The sequence below is a fragment of the Zosterops lateralis genome (assembly GCF_965231275.1).
Source record: "Zosterops lateralis genome assembly, chromosome: 5".
NCBI classification, from domain to species: Eukaryota; Metazoa; Chordata; class Aves; order Passeriformes; family Zosteropidae; genus Zosterops; species Zosterops lateralis.
Window position 1 is genome coordinate 2,520,216 of NC_139766.1, and position 19,094 is coordinate 2,539,309.

The window sequence follows — 19,094 nt, forward strand, 5'->3', positions numbered from 1 at the left end:
TGACCAGAACCTGGAGCTCCTGGTTTAACTCCTCTCCTGATGGCAGGGCCATACTGCGGGACTTTGTGGGGAACCTGCTGCCCCAGCGCCTGCTGAAGCAGAAGCTGCAGTCTCTGACTCACATTGCCAGCACCAAAGCCTTCCAGTCCCACGGTGAGAGGGGTCCTGGTGGCACTGCCCTTGCTGAGCTCACCCAGAGGCCATGGCACAGCATGGGGAGGAGTCCCTCTGCCTCATGCCTGGGGTGGCTCCACAGATGGGGACAATTCCCTCATGCCTGTGCCCCCTGTCCCCGCCAGAGTGCCGGGAGCTGGTGCTGCAGGCGGCCCTGCCCATCCTGCAGGAGCTGATCCAGGCTGGTGAGGAGGAGGAGTCCTGCATTGAGCTGCTCAGCAGCATCCTGGAAGTGCTGTACCAGGTCCAGAAGGTAAATCAGGAATCAATGGGCAGTGACCTGATCAAACTCCTCTGAGTGGGGTTAAGCACCAGTTCCTGGCCAGGATACATTTGGAGTTCACTGTGGTCAGCCAGGGGACTGTGGGTGTCACCATGCCAGCAGAAACATGCCCAGAGTGGGGCAAAAACCTCGTGCTTTCCACCTCAGTGAGTTTCTAGTGGGTTGCCCAACATCCACATGAGTGAGGAAGGGGCTTCCAGGCTCAGGGGTGACACTGACCTGAGGGTGGTGGGGACATCACCAGCTCTGCAGGGCCAGGAGGAAGGTGAGGGCAGAGCACCCACCCACCCAAGAATGGCCTGTCTGGGGTGGGCTGGGGCTGTTCCTGGGGGTCTCAGCCCTGTTTCTGGTGATTGCAGAGTGCAGAGAAGCTGCGAGCGCGGCACAAGGACCGTGGGGACGTGGAGCTGGTGAGTGTCCCTGCAGCAACACGATGTTTTGAACCTGCACAGGGCTCTGTGCTCTTTTCAGGAGCTTTTCTCTGTTCCTGCCCTTTCTGGCTGCTCTGGGGTTCCTTTTGGGGGCCCTTTGGAGGTTCAGGTGTCCCACCTGCAGTGCAGTGACTGGCGCTGTGGGAGCTGAGTTGGACACTGTGTTCTGGGAGGGTGAGGCGGTTCTTTAACCCCTCAGCACCAAGATTATGGTTTCTGAGCTTTCCATCCCATTCCAGGAAACCCAGGAATGGGATGGAAAGCTCAGAAATTGTGGTGAAATATCTCATTTTGGGCTTAACTTCTAAACCTGAAATAGCCTTTATGGAGAGCGTGGTGGGACGCTCTTGGGGGAAGATTTTGCTCTTGTTTCAACCCCAGGAGAGTTGAACCCACCTTTGCCTGCCCAGCTCTAGTGCAGCCATCCTCATCATCCCCAGCTGTCCCCATTGTCCCCAGCCAGGTGCCCACTTTGCCAGGGAGGTGTATAGGGATCCCAAATCCCATATTTATACTGGAGCACATTGCCCAGCTCTGGTTCCAGCTCTTGATCATTCCCATCTCACCACCCTGATGCCACCAGCCCTCAAATGAGCCATGCTGGGACATATCCCCCAGCTGGGACACGCCCAGCCATGGCCCTGACACCTCTTACCTTGCAGGCACAGGTGAAGAAGCACATCCAGGTGATCCTGGAGCAGCTGCTCCCCACGGTCAATCGCAGGGTGATCGTCCTGGACCGGGAGAACCCGCTGAGGGTGAGTCCCATTGCGACAGGCACGAGGGGTGGCTGGTTTGGGGCTCTGGGTGTGTGTCCCTGGCTCTGCTCCTCGCTGGCCCTGCTGCCAGAACCCAGCAGGATGGGGCTGGATGTCAGGGATGTGCCCAGGGGAATGCAGGGGGAAAGCAGGAGCAGCCAGAGAGTAGAGGGGAGTGGGTGGAGGGAAGAGGAAAAGTTGCTTTGGGAGCAGTGAAGGGTTCGGGCTGCATTATCTGGAAAACAAGCAGCTGAACCCAGTGAACCGGTGCAGTTTTACATGCCAAGAACGTGTGTGAGGAGCTGGACACCCGGGAAGGGAGCAGCGATGGGAGGGGACAGAGCCAGGGGCACTGGGGGCTTGGGATCTTCTCTGGGGCCGTGGTGGCAAACCCAGGAGCTGTACGGCGTCCGAGGGTGGGCTCTGAGCTGTGCTGGTGTGTGCTCTGCAAGCTCGGAGCGGGGAATTGCCGTGTGCGCCGTGCCCGGGGAGGTGTGGGCAGCTCTGCCGCCGGGGCCGTGCCGCGATCTCAGCGCCGGGCTGTGATTCAGCCGTGACTCAGACGGGAGATTCATTCGGGGTCGCACTGGGGCTCCATCCTTCTTTTCGCCCTCGTTCCCAAGCTCTGTGACTCAGGGCCTGGGGCAGCCGGAGCCGAAAAAGCGGCGGGCAATGATGGGAGCGGGGGCGGGGAGGGGGATTGAGGGGGTGCAGTGCGGCCCAGGGCAGCGGAGAGGGGGATTGAGGGTTGTGCAGTGCAGCCCAGGGCAGCGGAGAGGGGGATTGAGGGTTGTGCAGTGCAGCCCAGGGCAGCGGGGAGGGGGATTGAGGGGGTGCAGTGCGACCCAGGGCAGCGGGGAGGGGGATTGAGGGGGTGCAGTGCAGCCCAGGGCAGCGAGGAGGGGGATTGAGGGGGTGCAGTGCAGCCCAGGGCAGCGGGGAGGGGGATTGAGGGTTGTGCAGTGCAGCCCAGGGCAGCGGGGAGGGAGATTGAGGGGGTGCAGTGCAGCCCAGGGCAGCGGGAAGGGGGATTGAGGGGGTGCAGTGCAGCCCAGGGCAGCGGGGAGGGATCCTTTCCTGTGCCGCAGCCCCTGCCCTCACTCGGGGCTCCCAGACCCTCAGCCCAGGCTGCCCCAGCAGCTCCAGCTGTTGGGAAGGGCTGAAGGGACCAAAAATACGTGTGGCCGCACGAGGACAGAGTTCCTCCATCCATCCCGCTGCTGCTGGGCGAGAAGGGAGTTGTGTCCCTGGGGATGGGGTTTAACACTGTCTGCACCTCCTGCTTTGGGGGGGCTGCGGTGTGAGCACCAACTGGTGCCAAACCTGCCCACCCCGGGGGTGGCCACTGCTTTTTGGATGATGTCCCCCTTCCTGAGGAAATGGCCCTGCCGGGAGAGCTGTGGCTGCTCCCACCACGGGCACTGCTCAGGGTGTGCTCTGGGATCCTGGGATGCCGAGTTTTCCCTCTCGTGGCAGCCCCACACAGGCTGGGATATTTGAGCTCCTCATTCCTGCCTCCCTATAAACAGCCTGTGCATCTTCCCCACCCATGAGATCCCTGCCCAGTCCAGGGATTCTGGGGACAGGGCTCTTCTCCAGGCCATTTCCCACTGTCTCTGACCAGTGGAAATCCTTGGAGTTCTCAGTTCTCTGCAGGAAGCAGTGGGAGAGATGGGTGAGCAGGGATGGGCACGGATTTGAGCCTGGGGCACCTCAGGGAACCCCAAACAGAGGGAAAATCCAGAAAAAAAAAAAAAAAAAAAAAAAAAAAAAGAGCCTCTGCCCCCCTCCTCACTCTCATCCTCCTCCAGAACAGAAGCGCACAGGCGGGAGAGGATGTAACAAAAATAGCGTCTCCGTGGAATTTATTGAATTCTCCTTAAATACAGCCGCTGCTCCCCTCGCCGTTCCCACACCCGAGCTCCCCGCCTTCAACGGAATGGTTAAAAATAGAAAAGCTGGTGCTACCCAAACCCTACCGTGGGAGGGAGGGACGGAGGAGAGATGGGCAGGGGGTCAGTGCTGGGACGGTGCCCCCGCGCTCACAGGAACCAGAAACATTTGCGCCGGGATTTCTTCACGTCCAGCTTTGCCGGCAGCCTCGACACGGGCGACGGCTCCTGCCTGGGCGGTGAGGGGGTCCCCGCCGCCCCCAGCGCCACCCCCGCCGCCCCCAGCGCCGTCGGGGGGGAGCTCGGCCCCGTGTCGCCCTCGATGTGGCTCAGCACCCGCTGGAAGCGGCCTTCCTGCTGTCGGAAATCGTGCTCCACGCTGCGAGGGGACAGTGTCAGAGGGGCAGCGTGGCATCCCCTTGTCACAGCCCCCCCACCTGTCACAGCCCCAGGCATCCCCTTGTCGCTGTCCCCCACCTGCCACAGCCCCAGGCATCCCCTTGTCGCTGTCCCCCACCTGCCACAGCCCCAGGCATCCCTTGTCACTGTCCCCCACCTGCCACAGCCCTCCACTTGCCAGAGCCCCGTCTGCTACAGCCCCTGGCACCCCAAACACAGCCCCCAGGGAGCTCAGTGTCCCCAGCACAGCCCCAGGGAGCTCAGGGTCCCCAGCACAGCCCTCGGGGAGCTCAGGGTCCCCAGCACAGCCCCCAAGGAGCTTAGTGTCCCAAACAAGTCCCAAGGGAGCTCATCCACCCAGGGCACATCTCCCAGCCCTGAGCCCTGCTGCCCTCCCAAGGTGGCACAGGGACACAGCCAGACTTCCTGGGGTCACTGGGCACCCCTGTGAGGGGACATCCTGCTGCGTGTGCCTTCAGACAGCCCCTGCCCATCCTCCCTGTGGGCTGTGAGGGGGGTCAAGGGCTGGATCCCTCCCAAACATTCGCCTCATCCTGATGGAGTGTCCCAGCCTCCCTTCTGCCAGAGGGACAGACCAGTATGAGCCGGACCTCATGGTCCAGGGTCTTTTTGGGTGGCTCCTTCACAGCTGCCTCCCCTGCCCCATCCTTTTGCTCCATGCTCTGTATCCAACCCCATGGCTTTGTGTGTGGCCGGCAGGAGCTGGACACTGGCCTGGATAGGGACCAGTGCTGAGGTGGTGGGGTGAGCCAGGGGTCTGTGGGACCCCTGTGAGCGATGAGCCCCCTGGAGAGGGGTTTTGCATCCCAGGACAGCTGCAGCATCGGGAAGTGGAGGGGGCATCCAAGGCTCTGTTGCTGCCCATCACACAGCTGACGAGCCAGGAATTAGGGTGTCCCTGGTCTGGGTGGGTGAGGGGGACTGTGCCTCCCACCACACCTCTCAGGTTTCCTGCCAGTGCTGGAGTCCACAGTGTCCCCACAGGTCCAGATGCCTGCAGCTGTTGCTGTCCCCTCCAGCCCTTGCTGTGCCCACAGTGTCCCTGGTGTCCCCACAGCCCCCGGTGTCCCCTACAGCCCTCGGTGTCCCCGCAGCCTCTGGTATCCCCACAGCCCCGGGTGTCCCCTGCAGCCTCCGGTGTCCCCTGCAGCCCCCGGTGTCCCTGCAGCACCCTGTGGTGCAGGCTGGCTGCTGGCAGCCACGTGCTGCGATGTTCCCTCACACGGAAAACACGTCAATCTCCTCACACCAGCCACGTCCCATCGGATCAGTGAGGTGCTGGCCGAGTGTGCCTGGGAACGCTGCACGTGGCTTGGCCACTCTGCACACGGGGAGCCCCCACCAGCCCCCTGGCCTGCTGACACCTCCTGTCACCTCCTGTCACCTCCCCTGGTGAGGACAAGGAGTGTCCCAGGCGTTTCTAGAAAAATGGGTGAGGGGTGCAGGCCGTAACGAGAGGGGAAGTGCAAGGAGGGAGCTCAACTCCCCTGCAGTGACACAGGGAGGGGTTGGCACTGCTGTGGGGCCCTAAGATGGGACAGGGACAGGCAGGCCTGATCCCCTCCATGGGCCATGCCCGGGGGGCTGGTGCTGGGGGTGCTGCCCCTGCTCCCTCACCCTGTGTCCCCCCAGAGCCTCTCTTCATCCCACAGCGAGGCTCCAGGGGGAACCTGGCAATTCCGGGGAGCCACCTCCCCCAGATGTGACATCTGTGCCACTGCTGTGCTGCGTGGAGACAGGCTCGTCAGGCCTAATTAGCCTGAAGTCCCCCAAGAGCTGCAGCAGGGGAGTGTGGAGCAAGGGGGACAGTGTGGGGAGCAGGAGCGCTGAGGCAGCACCACTGCTGAGCACAGGGACACCAGGGGACACCAGCTGGGCACTCCTGGTCTGAGGTGCCCTGAGGAGAGGGGACACAGTGCTCACAGAGCATGGTGGGGCAGTGGCACCATGGTGATCATGGCTTGGGACCAGCTCACCGTGTCCTACACATCCCAGTGCTAACAGCATCGGCCTAATTAACAAATTAGCAAAACAGGAACACACCTGGCCAGCCACCTGCACTGCAGAGGGGACGGCCAGAGGGACAGAAGGACACCCAGGGGTGCCCAGAAGGGCAGAAAGCTTTAGCAGAACTGCAATCCTCCCAGTTCCCCCAAAGACAATGCTGGGAGGGCCTGAGATGCCTTTTCCCACACACCAAATGGGATCTGAGCTGATGGCACAGCAGAGGAAGGGGCTTCCACGCCCTGGCCCAAAGCCAACGCTGGGAAGCAGAGCCCAGGCCCTGTGTTCCCAAACTATAGCGAGGGGCAGGAACCCATCTGCAGCATCTGTGCAGAGCTGGCACAGGGACAACAGGATGCAGCCTGGATTTGGAGCGAGCCCACGCACCAGCCGCTAGCGAGGCTTCCCCGATAGATTGCTGTTACAGGAGATAAATGCTCTGCCACCCTGCCAGAGCAGCCCCCTTCCAGATGCTGCTCCTCCAGGGAGATCACCCTGACTGATCCTGGGAGCAGGAGCTGCTCCCCGTGGGCAGGAAGGGACTGACCCAGCCCAAGTGACAGCCCAGACACCCAAGAGTGGTCTGTGTGCGGTGCCCCCCAACACGGGGACAGGAGGGGCAGGTTTGACTGTCACCCTCCCTCCTGCCTCCCAGCCGGTGGAGAAATTTAGGAGTGCAGGGAAGCAGAACCCGCGGGATGCTGGGAGCCAGGGCTGGCCCTCACCTGTAGATGATGCAGGCACAGTCCCGGCAGGTCCCGCAGTTGGCGATGTCCTGCCCCGTCCGGTACGAGTGTCGCCTGTGACAGAGATGTGCCGTGAGCTTGGAGACCCGGTCTGAGTCTGCCTGAGTTCTCTGCTGCTCCTGGTCCCCCTGGTGCTCCCACCCCAGCAGCCAGGATTCTCCTCCCTGGCTCCCAGCTCCTTTTCTCCCTGGGATTCAGACCCTCTTCTCCCTGTATCTCAGCTTTTCTTCTGAATCGCAGCTCCTCTTCCTCTCTGGGATCCATCTCCTCTCCTCCCTAAATCCCACTCCCTTTCCTCTCTGGGATCCCAGCCCTTCTCCTTCCATGTGATCCCAGTTAATACCAAGCCAGGTGTCTCTTGGCTCGGCAGATTTCTCTGATTGGAGTGAACCAGTGCTGGGCACAGTGGCATCTCCAAACCTTTTCCGTTGTGTCCTCCCCTCCTTTCCCCATCCCAATCCTCATCCCAAGGGTTCCCACGCCTGCAGCCCCCACACATCTCCCCACACATGGCAGTGCCCTGGCACAGCAGTGCCCTGGCAGATGGGCACAGGGAGATGCTCCAGACTAATCTCCAGCCTACGCCAGACTCGGAATTTATCTTTTTGATGCTTTTGTACCAGAGCATCCTTCTCCTCCTCCAGGAAGGTGCACAGGACTTGGATTAAGCTGATTCCTGCCCAGGCTCAGCTCATGCTGCTGCATCCTCCTCCCTCTCCACATAAGGGAGAAAAGACCCCACATGTCTCTGCTGCTGGTGCCAGACCCCAACCCTGAGACATCCTGATCCCAAAGGCTGTACTGGAGTCCTCCTGCACACCAGCACTGCTGGCAGGTGCTCCCTGCTGGTCCCTGCTCATTCTGCTCTGTCCAAAAGGAGCCCTGTGAATGCTCTTGGGATTCCCTTTGGGACCCCTTCTCCATGTCTCCATTTCCCCATCAGGGCTGTGGATTTTGAGGGTACAGCTGAAAGAAAGTGTCCCACATACGCATCACATTTCCCTGTCAAAATTTTCCTCCTGTTACTCGACCTTGACCAGGGTTGTTCTTAGCCCTCAGAAACTGGGTCTGTTAATGCACCAAATTACACATTGCAATGGGGATTTATTCTGCCAGCACCTGAATTAGATCATGAGGCCTTTTATATATATATATATATATGTGTGGTACACTTATGTGTGTGTGCCTGCAGCTCTGGCACTGTACAACAGCCCCCCTTAGCTGGGAGAGCTCATCCTGGGATAGTCTTTCATGTTTTATATCTATAAATTTTTGTGGGATGTTGCTGGTGGTCGATGCCAGGATGTCTCAGGGCTGGTGGCTGTGCTCTGGTGCGCAGTGGGCACCTGAAATCTGACCTGTGGCAAACGAGGCTGTGCTGTTCTGCAGCATAAGGACACCAGGATAATGTTTTATGTGATTTCCTGTCCCTCCATTTCCTATCTCTGAGCATCTTGTTTGCTTGTTTGTCTGTAACAGTAAATGGAGTTGAGGTCTTAATTAAGGTGTCCTGGACCCCTGAGGGGTCCCTCCTCACTGACAGTGCTCCAGGGGTGACACAGGGACACTGTTCCCTGTGCTTCACTCACAGCCAGAACCATCTGATTTGATGGATGGATCAGTCTTGGATGGGAATTTTGGGCATGAGGAACAAGCCCCAGAGATTTTACAGGAGGATGCCAGGACCGGCACCTCTTGGGGGTTTGCTGTTTGCCCTCGTGTGAGATGATTTTGGAGCATTTCAGCTTAAGGTCATCGTGGGCTGTCCTGGAACACCTTGCTCCATTTGGCAAATCTGCCTGGGAGGCCGAGGAACTCTGGCCTGGGGAACACCCTGCTCCTCAGAGCGGGTCCTGGGCAGGATGGGGGTGCTGGGCACCTCCCCGGGATGCAGCCACACCCATCACGGGGGGACCATCCACTGGATTTGTGCCAGAGGTACCTCCATGGATGGGGCACAGGGATGTGGTGCCTGGCTAACCCTGCTGTTGGGATGTGACATTCCAGATCCTCACTCCCAGTGACCAAATCAGCTGCTCCAGAGCCGGGCAGGGGCCCAGCACCCCCTCATCCCCCAGACCTGCACCCCTGCACCCATCCCTGGGCACGGGGAAGGCACCCTGGGCACCTGAGACCTTGCACTGAGACATGGAGCCACACACACATGGACAGCAGCTCTGAGTTTCTCAGAGGGAAACACCTTCAGGAGGCAGCAACATCCAAATCTCTGTCAGGATCCCAAATCCTACATCCCCAGCCGACAGGGACATTGTCCCCACAGTCCCACTCTGTCCCCTCCTACTCACCCATCCCGCTGCGCCTCCTTCTTCTCCAGGTCCTGGATGACATCCAGCAGCACCCGGATGGTTTGTTGGCTGGTCTCCAGCACCCCTTCCAGGGACTGCAGCTGGGAATGCAGGTCCCCCTGCTCCCCGGGCCCCCGGGGGCCCTCTCCCTGAGATGTCCGGGCGTCCTCATCCCTGGCTGGTGGTCCCACCGGCGCTTTGGCCACCACCACCAGCTGCAGAAGGTCCTGGACGTGGTGCAGCGTGTCCGGCTGTCCGTGCCGGGGGGCCTCCTCTGCCCACCCGGCCGCTTTTGTCCCCACGCCAGAGCCCTTTTGGGCTGCGGACGGCGGTTCCCTGGGCCCCTCGGGCCCTGCCCAGCCATGCCCGGGCTCTGCGGCGCGGAGCCGGCTGCAGGTGCCGGGGGCAGCTGGTGTTTTGTCCGGCGTGGCGGTGGCCGAGCTGTGCCAGCCCGGCGCTGGCGGGGCGGGGGCCGGCGAGGCGCAGCAGGGTCCCCCCCAGAGCGCGGCGCAGAGCTGGTGCTGGGGTGGCGGGGGGTCCCGCGGGGGGTTGCCCTGAGGTGGCTGGCGGACGCTCTGGGTGTCCGTGGCGGGGACGGGCTGCCGGCGGTGCGGGGAGGGCTGGCAGGGGGGCCCCGGGCGGGGCAGGCTCCGCTCCGAGTCGCTCCGGCCGAGCCCCCGCTGCTCAGGGGGAGGCCGGGACTGACCGCAGGGCACCGAGGCCGGGCGGGGGGTGACCCCGTGGCTGCCCCGGGGGCTCCCGCGGAGCTGGGCGCAGGCCGGGGGTGTCGGGCAGGGCTCGGGGGTGCAGCTTTGCACCGGAGGGGCGCAGCGGGCCGTGCCCTGGTAAGGGGGAGGGGGGTCCCGGGGTGGTGGCGGTGGCGGCGTGCGGCGCACCTTGGCCTGCTGGGCGAGGCCCGCGGGGTGGTCACGGCTGGAGAGGCCGCCGGGGGCCCGCGGGGACACGGCCCAACTGGCCACGGTGGCCACGGCCGCTCCCGGGCACCGGGCGTTGGCCGCGGCGGGCGGGACCGCATCCTCCGCCACGTCGCAGACGCTTTTGCTGCGGGGCTGGGGGGCCGGGAAGGGCTTCTGGAGGCTGGGGGAGGTCTGGATGGCGGTGCTCATGCACGCCTTCCTGGGCATGGGCAGCGTCAGCGAGCCCGGCTGCGCCTGGGGCCAGCTGCGCCGCGAGGCACGGAGAGCCGCCGGCTCAGGGGGGGCCCTGGGGGGCGGCGAGGCACGTGGGGTGTTGTGACCGGGGCCGGGGGGGGGACTGTCCGCCCGCCCCGCGCCGGCCTCCACCAGGTCCTTGAAGCGGACCTGCTGCGTGCGGTTGCGCCGGCGCTTGAGGCGGCTCTCGATGTCGGGCGAGTCGCGGTTGAGCAGCACCGAGCGCACCGTCATGGCTTTCTCCTGGCCGCCCTCGCCGGCGGGGGCCGGGCCGGGCACGGGCTCGCGGCTGACCATGGCTCGGGGCCGCGGAGCCCTGGGCTGCAGCAGTCCCCGGAGCTGCTGGGCCGGCTGGCAGCCTCATCCCGCGCCGCCACGGACGGGGGATGCTGGGCGGGAGGTGGGCGAGGGGCCGCCGGGCATGCTGCCCTCCGCCCGGCCCTACAGCCCCCGGCTCCCCGCCCCGACAGCCCTGCCCGGCTCCGCGGCTCCCCGCCCGCTCCCGCAGCCCATCGTCCCGCCGCAGCCTCCCGGGCTCAGGGCCGCCCGCTGCGGGCCGCCCGCTGCCGGCCGTGCCCGCCCATGGCTCCCGGACCTGCGGGGACAAAGAGAGGTGCGTCAGAGCCGGCCGCGCCACCGCCGCCCCCCGAGGACACGAGTGTCCCCGTGGAAGTGCCGGCCTCTCCCGCCTCGGCTCCTTCCCAGCCCAGCATCACCAAACGCGAAGAGACAGGCTTTGATCTGCGGCGCTGCCTCCTCAGCACAAAGGGAGAAGGGAAAAGAAAGCCCTTTAGCATAAACACGTTCCGAGTTCACAGCTCAAATCAAGCAGAAGCGGCTGTTAAAAATAGCTCTGCCTCGGCCGGGGCTGGTGCCTCGTGCGTGGGGCAGCGGGAGGGCAGGGCAGGGACCAGGGGCTCCTGTCAGGGGCGGACAGACGGATGGACAGACGTGGAACACCCGCCGTACACGGGCACCAGCTCTGAGAGTGATGGACAAGGCGTGGGGCGCCCGTCCAGCCTGGGACATCCTGCCTTGGGCATGGCCAGAGTGACACAGGGCACCCATCACCAGTGAGGCACGGCCAGATGGACACAGGGGACATCACGTCCTGTGTGGTTGTGGCCGGACTGGGCACCCAAGAGGTGCTGGTTGGGCTGCAGGGATGGGGGAGCAGCTCTGTGAGCAGGGGTGAGACAGTGGCTTCAGAGCTGCTTCAGGTCCATGAGAACAGCAGGAGGTTGTCACTGACACCAGCGGCACTTCACAGGCGGCACAGGGGCAGGACCCGGGGTCACAGGGGGGATTGCAGCCAGCTGTATCCTCATCCCTGCCACCATCCTGGTCCCTGCCGTTGTTCCCATCCCTGCAGGGCTCCTCCGGCCCACACCTGCAAGGCGAACTGTCCCAGAGGTGCCCCCTGGGCACCTGGCCCTGCCTCTGCCCACTGGGCCGGCCCATCCCACTGCCGGGGCACCGGGAGCACGGGGCACACCGGGAGCTCTGCTGGGCTGTCCCGGGGTGCTGGGGAGGCCGTCGGCTCGTTTTGGGATGCAGCCAAAGACAGATATTCCAGCCGCAGCGAGCAGCGGTTCGGCTTTGCCGCACCACACCGTGTCCCGTGTCCCATCTCTGTGGTCCCCGCCCCAGCGGCTCAGACACCCCCGGCCCCCTCCCTGCCTTGCCTTGTTCCTGCTGGCACGAAGCGCTGACTCAGCACAGCAGCCCGGAGTCCCCAGTGCCGGCACAACCAAAGTTCCAGCGCTGTGTGCGGGTGCCCCGTGCCCGCCCCGCCGGCACCGAGCACTGACCCAGCGGAGCAGGGGGAAATCTCCCAGCCCTTCCCTGCGCCCACCCCGGCCCCGCACGCCCCGCTCCGTGTTCGTCGGGATGCTGCTCCACGCGCCTCCCAGCCTTTCCCGAGCTTGGAGCCGTGCCCAGACACCCGGAGATGTCTGCGAGGCAGGACGAGACGAGCGATGGGATGGGGCTCCTCGTTAGTATGGACAGCAACAGGCGGAGAGGAGCGAGCTGGCTGGGGCTGGAGCCAGAGGCGCCCGTCCTCGCTCCCTGCATCACCGCGCCCCTCCTGAGCCTGGGCAGAGCCTGCAGGGACATCCGCGGCCACCCTGAGCCACCCCTGAGGCCCCGTGGGGTCACCTTTCTCCTTGTGCCGGTGCCCAGAGCTTGGTGCTCCTGGCAGCATCCAGAGGCCGTGCCAGGGAGGGCAACACGCCGAGGGCAGAGGGACCTGCTGGCCACATCTCCGTGCTGGAGCTGAGCACTCCAGAGGAGCCTGAGTGTGGCCAGCCTGCTCTGGATATGTCTTTAATGGGGATGTGGGGCTGAGAGTGCTGGGAACGGCTCCAAGGGCTGAGCACGGGGCAGGAGCGCCGTGTGAAGAGCAGGACCAGCCCTGTGATGCTCTCACCGAGCTGTGGCTGGCGCAGCTCGGGACGAGGCCGTTCCCCTGCCGACGCAGCAAACGCGGCGCTGTCGCTCAGCGGGGCCTCGCCGGAGCACCCTCGGCCTTCCCGAAGCGCCGGGAGATCAGAGACGAGCCACAAGGACAAAGGGAAGCCTATAAATTATACATGGAGGCAACTCCGTTTGGGAACAGTTCTGAGGATGTCAAACACCCACGCCAGGACCCTCCCACGCATCCCTGCGTTTTCTTTGTGCTGTGGTTGGATTTAGTGCCATGCTCGGGCTCTGTTTGCAGCACATCAGCACCTCCGGGCATGGATAACGAGTCCCGTTGTGGTACAGGATCAGGATGGTGCTGCCCTGTCTGATGGACTCTCCTGGGCTGTCCCTGAACCTGAGGAACCCACTCTGCTGATGGCTCCAAAGGACATCTCAGATGCACCTGGCACCCAGCCACACCAGCACGTCCCAGCCACCCTTCAAACAAATTTACTGGGCAATGGAGCTCAGTGCCTCAATCCTGAGGCTGCTGGAGCCCCTCCAAGGCCCTGAGCCCACCACAGCCCCTCCCAAGGTCTGCTCCAACAGCACCCCAGGGCTGTGGTCACTCCTCCCTCCAGGAGAGACCTGCACAACCTCCTGAGGCCACAGCAGCAGCCCTGCTGCTCCACTCTGATGTGCCCTGCCGGACACTGGGGTCCTCCTTAGAGTGGTCAGCGACCTCAGGAGAGCCCATGGGTGGGACAGAGAGCCACAGAGCCCTGGCATGGTGTTCTGGGGAATTCAGGTGGGCTGGAATTGTCCAGGGAATGGGTTTGGTGCTTGACTGATCCCCTCTGAAGGACAGCAGCATGAACCAGCCACGCCAGTCAGCGCGGGGCCGAGGAGAACACGGCTCATCAAACCCATTTGCTGCCGGGCTTGATGAGGTTCCAAGTTTGGTCAGTGGAGGTAAAAGCCTCGGCGAAGCAGGCTCGGATTTCTGTGAGGCATTTGACATTTCAAGGAGAAGAAAGCAGGATGATCCCAAAGCAAAGTGGCACACATTAAGTGGATTAAAAGCAGCTAACCAGCACGTCTCTGCTCGTAGCCATCCCGTGGCCCTGACCACGGAGGGAAACTGAGGAAAGGGGAGGAAATGAAGAGCAAGGAAGGAAAAAAGGCCAGTACAGAGGCTGGCAAAGGGGCACAGAGCAGAAGCTGTGCAGGATGGGGCTCTGGGTGGCAGCTCCAAGCTCCACTCAGCAGCTGGAAATGCGTGTTGGCAGGTCGGAGAAGCAACTTCCTTAAAAAGTGAGGCCAGCTGGCACAGGAACAGCTTGGAAAGGTTTTGCACAGTGGTGGACCCTCCATCTCAGCAATTTTTACAGGTCTGAGTGTTTTTCTCCTGTTTCCTATGGGAATTCCAGGCACATGGATAAGGTGAGACATCAGGTCACATCAGTGATGTGCAGGTGAAAGAAGGTGACTCAACTGTAACACAGTGGGTGCTATGAGTTCTGCAGCAGTGGGTTCTGCTGGATGCTCACACAGTTGGGAATGATTTCTCCTCCTCTGAGTAACCCCAGGAGCTGAGGAAGCATCAGGAATCTCTTCTCATGGACACCCCTTAGAGAGCCCCAGCACTGGGTTTCTCTGGCCAGCGCTGATGGGTGGTGAATTTTGTGAGTAGGAGGCACCAAACCTGCTGGTTTTGCATCATGGGACACATCTCTGATGGTGCAGGGCTGACCTCAGAGGTCAGAGCCCTGTCTCACCCTGGAAAGTTACCTGCCAGCTTCAGCCCTTTCTCCACCTCTCCTCTCCCTCACCTTTGCCAGTAATGCCGTGGAAGAGGTAAAAAAATGGATCAGACACATAAATCTTCTCCTCAGGACACAGGAAGCCAGGAGATGAGATTTATGAGAGAGGAAGTCAGGTTCTCCTGGAACCACAGAGAAGTGAATGACCTGGCTCTGCTCACAAAGTAATGCCTTTGTGGAGTAACACGTCTGATTTTCCTCATCTCCAGAGAGGAGAGAGGTGCTGCTGGCAGTGGAGAGGGGCAGCACTGGAGGATGAGGTGCTGGAAGGGCAGGAACCAGGCTCATGACACATCACAGCAGAGCCTAATCCCGCCTTGGATCTGAGAGGACTTGAGGTGTTTGTTCTCAGATCAGAGCATGTGTGGGACTCGAGGATGGAGGACTTGGAGCAGCTCCTCGGGCAGCTTGCACACCCGAAATCTGGTTCCTCGCTGAGGAAGCTCCAGCACGAAGCCAGCTCATGCCCTGCCCTCATGCTTCTCTTGGAGGCTCTTCCAGAACCGGCTGCTGGGAGCCTCACAGACCTTCTCATTTCCTGCAGGCACTTAATCACGGCCCGTTTATATCCGACTGTACTCGTGCCAATGGAGCGCTTCCGCTCGAGCAGCTCTTCTCCCTCCTCGCTGCTCAGCCCTCGCAGTCCCCAGCAAGGAGATGTCCCTTCTCCAGCCACATTCCCAGCACTGCCTGAGTCCAGCTCAGCTCCTGTTCCCAAGCCCAGCTCCCCGTGTCCCTGATGGACCTCGCAGTGCCTGAACCCTTCCCTCTGGGCAGTGCTCAAGGCTCTGCTTGAGCACCACAGCAGCTCCCCCAGGAGCCCTGGGCTGGCCAGGCTGAGGACACAGGCTCTGTCCCTGTCACCAAGGCCATGCCTGGGGTCTCTGTGCTCCACAGTCCCCCCAGCCCCACACTGAGCATCGCCCAGGGGTTCTGGGAGTGGCCCCAGCACATGGGTCCCAGTACAAGCAGCGGCTCACACGAGCCGAGGGATCCGCACTCATCCCTATGTAGGTCACTGGCTGAAGTGCTCTGCGGGAACATTAGTCACTCTCCCAGCCACGGGGCCCAGGAGAAGGCTCTGGCACCCGGCTGAGACAGGGAGCCCCTGCCACCCACCTCCCCACGGCACCAGCACCCATGGGCTCCTCTCTGGGGCCACCCAGGCTCCTGGCTGGCCTGGCCACACACACCATGGTTTGTGCCCGTGGATGGGATCCTGTCGGTCGGGGAAGGAGGAGCAGCATCCTCCTGGCACATGGGAGGTCACCAGCTCCGCTTCCATCGCTCCCCTCCAACTGCGGATGTGCCGGTGCTGCAGATGGAGGCTGCACACGGCCGGGGAGACGGGAGTACAAAGCCTCTGCACGAGCCTTCAGAAGCTGCAGAAGCCAAATTATTCCTCTGTCTCCCGTGGATGCTAATACGGCTGTCATGGCAGTGGTGTCTCTGTTCTCTGTGCTACCTGCTGGCGTTCCCACCTCTCTGCCAGGCACAGGAGTGCTGGTATCACTGTTCTAATGAGACGTGAAGAGGTGGAGTGACCTGCCTGGGGGAGCACGGGCAGAGTGGAGCAGACAGCACGTGCAGAGCGGGAGCAGCTCAGGAGGAGTTTGTTCTGTGTCCCAAGGCTTCCCTCGGCTGCATCCATGGAGGAGCAGGGGAGCATCCCTGGAGCTGCTGCCGGCGCTGTGGTTCAGTGGCACCCCCAGGGCTGGAGGAGAAACACCCAGCTCGGCTGCTTCCTTCCCAGTGGATGGGGTATGGGCAAAACCATCCTCCTCTGAGCCCTGGAGATGCCCTGTGTGGCTACACGGGTCTGGGAAGATGCTTGTGATGGAGATCCAGCCCAGAGAACTCGGCTGGTGCCCAGCTCCCAAACCCAGGGCTGTGCTGGCATCTCCAGCATGGGCTGATCCTGCAGCAGTGACAGGACAAGGGAAGTGGGACACAGCCCAGAGAGTTTTGGCCATGGGAGACCCAGCTCATCTGGAGAGCCCCGCAGTCCTGCTCTCTTCAGGAGGATGTCTCAGCTCTGGAGAAGGGGTTGGGCACCCATCTGGAGCCCACCTGCCCCAGAGTGCAAGGCAGCTGCCTGGGCCAGGGCACCCTGAGCTCTGTGGGCTCCCTCACAGGCTAAAAAATGCATGAGAAACCCACCAACTCTCCCCAGAGCTCACATCTGGAAAAAGCTGGAAAGGCTTCAGTCCCCAGGAGTTCCTGCACCACCCCAGCTGCCCCTGCACACCCCGGCCCAGGCTCGGGGGGCTCAGTCCTGGGTGCAGCAGGGACCCCCTGGAGCAGCCCCTGTCCCACCATCACCCAGTGGCCCCGGTGCTGGCAGCCAGCAGCCACGGCCTCTGCAGCTGCAGCTCCCAGCACTGAGAACGTCCATCCAGAATACAAATTCCTGCCTTTAAGTGCATTCCCGATGCCATCGAGCAGCCCGCCCCCCTTTATCTCCGTGCGCTTTAGACAACGCCGGCTACCAGGGGACTTTGGGAATTAGCAAGTGCCTTCCTTCCCCTCGTGCCTCAGTTTCCCCCCCCGCCAAGCAGTCGGGACCACACGGAACATCTCTGCAAACACGCGGGGCAGGCTCTGCCCGCGGCACTGGTTAGGACTGGAGGAGTGTTGTTAGCAGGGACAGGAATAGACCCACTAATTATCCGTGGCCTCTGGATGCCACCATGCTATTAAGTAATTACAATAATTATCATTTGTAAAGAAGACAACCTCAGCCCAAAAGGAGCTTCTGCGACGAAATCCGAGCGTGGCGGAAGGACGAACGCTCCCCGCGGAGAGGGGACACAGGGAAGGGCCGGAGGTGCCAAACTCAGCCCGGCTCTGCCCGAGGGTCCCCCCGGAGCCGCTCCTCGGGCAGGGAGGGAGCGCAGCCGGCGGTCCCCGCGTCCCGCTGTGCCGAGGGGCTCCTTCCCGTCCCCCCGGCGGGGGTTCAGTGTGGAGATCGCCCTGAGCCGCACCGGGCTCGCTGTGCCCCTCGGAGGGAGCCGCTGGCACCGCTGTCCCCGCGTGTCCCCGCGCTGGCACAGCCCGGGCCCGGTGGTTACTCATTCGTGTCCACCTCGTGTTCCCAACACAAAAGCGGCTCCGCGGAGCCCTCGGCCCCTCTCCCGCGGCTCCGGCGGGGTTTGTTTGTATTCCCGCGGGGAGGATCAGCACCGGCGCATCCCCATCCCGCGGGACCGCCCGGGGCTCGCTCCCGCATCCCGGAGCTCCGCCGGCGGACACAAGGCCTCGAGCGCCGGGAGCTGCCGGGAGCAACGTGGGCTGAATCCCTCCAGCCCCGGGCGGCGTCACCGCGGCGCGCGGTACCCAAAGTGACATCCCTGGATCTGCGTGTGCGTGTGTCACCCGGCACAGCCCCGGCTGGCGGACGCCTTCCCGACCAGGGGGAGCGGAGATGAGCCCGCCCGGCCGCTCCCTCCCCACAGCGGCTCCAGCGAGCGGCGGGGCCCCGGGGCGGACAGGGCGGACAGGGCGAGGCTGCGGCACCGCGGCGCGACGTGGGGTCCTCGGCCCCTCTAACACAGCAGCTCCCACCACAGATCCTCCTCCATAGGCTACAACACCGTGCCACCGTTCCAGCACGGCTGTTGTCCCCCAGAGACCCCCAGAGACACCTCGGGGGCCACCTCGGTGCGGGTGCCCAGCGCAGGGGGCTCGGTGCCTGCTAAAGGATGCTCGGTGCCTGCTAAAGGATGCTCGGTGCCTGCTAAAGGATGCTCGCTGCTCGGTGCCACCGTCCCCGTGCCTCCAGCAGTTCCCCGGGCAGCTCCTGCTCGCCGGGAGCAAAGGAGGGAGGACAGGGAGGTCCCGGACCCCCCGAGGACACCGAGGATCCCCCTCGCCAGCCCAGCTCGGCTCCTCGCCCCGGCCCCGCCGGTCCCCGCGCATCCCGCGGGCCGAGGGTCCCCGCACCCCTCCCGCACCCTCGGGGTCCCCGCACCGCCGCGCGGTCCCGGTTTCGGGGCTCCCCGCGCCGTGTGGCCGCTCCCAGCCCCGGGGTTCCCACGCCCCGGCCGCGGGGCCGCGCGGGTTCCCGGTACCGGCGGGAGCCGCAGGGCCGGTACCCGCAGCACCCGGTCCCCGCTCCCCGGCCGAGCCTCCTGCGCATCCCGCCCGGTACCTGCTGCTCGGCGGCGGCGGCGGCGGCGGGTCCGGCACGGCGGGCGCGGGGCTCGCGGGGCGGGGCGGGGCGGGGCGGCGCGCGCTCGCCGGTACCGGGGCGGAGCGGCGGGGGCGGGGCGGGGCGGGGGGCGGAGCCCCGCCACGGGGAGCGCGCCCGGGAGCCGAACCCCGGAGCCCCGGGAGAACCGCGGTCCCGGCACCGGGAGGGCGCTGCCCGCGCCGGGCGGTGGCTGCGCGTCCCGGTCCCGGTCCCGGGGCTGTGGCACCGCGTGGATTCCCGAAGGAGGAGCGGGAGGAGTTGGGGTTCGATCCGTTTGCTTTGCACGAGAGAATTCCCTACAAACCCCTCGGAGGGGTCGCTCCACCGCGGCAGCTCTCGGCGGGTCACGCCCCATCCCGAGCAGCTCCCGGGGCTGCCCAGGGGCTCGTGGTGAGAAGTTGGAGCCCTCGGTCACCAGCAGCAGCCACATCCCTCCCCGAACAGTCCTCTGTGATCGGCAAGGTCTGGCCTGGGGCTGCAATGGGGC

General features: G+C 63.6%; 2 protein-coding genes across 2 annotated transcripts in view; one reads left to right on the plus strand and one right to left on the minus strand.

The window, feature by feature from the left end:
- The window catches only part of LOC310909195 (dedicator of cytokinesis protein 2-like), a 44,100-nt gene that overhangs the window by 15,116 nt on the left and 9,890 nt on the right, over positions 1-19,094 (plus strand). Inside the window, exons 25-28 of the mRNA XM_083860790.1 lie at positions 47-153; positions 300-427; positions 817-867; positions 1,551-1,646. Of these exons, the coding sequence (XP_083716916.1) occupies positions 47-153; positions 300-427; positions 817-867; positions 1,551-1,646 (382 nt within the window). The remainder of the gene's footprint in view (positions 1-46; positions 154-299; positions 428-816; positions 868-1,550; positions 1,647-19,094) is intronic.
- Positions 3,227-10,483, minus strand: LOC310909197 (uncharacterized protein; the record flags this gene model as incomplete). The annotated part of the gene is made up of 3 exons (XM_083860792.1): positions 3,227-3,917; positions 6,688-6,762; positions 9,015-10,483. 3 exons carry the CDS (start codon positions 10,481-10,483, stop codon positions 3,689-3,691), a joined length of 1,773 nt encoding a protein of 590 aa, XP_083716918.1. The 3' UTR covers positions 3,227-3,688.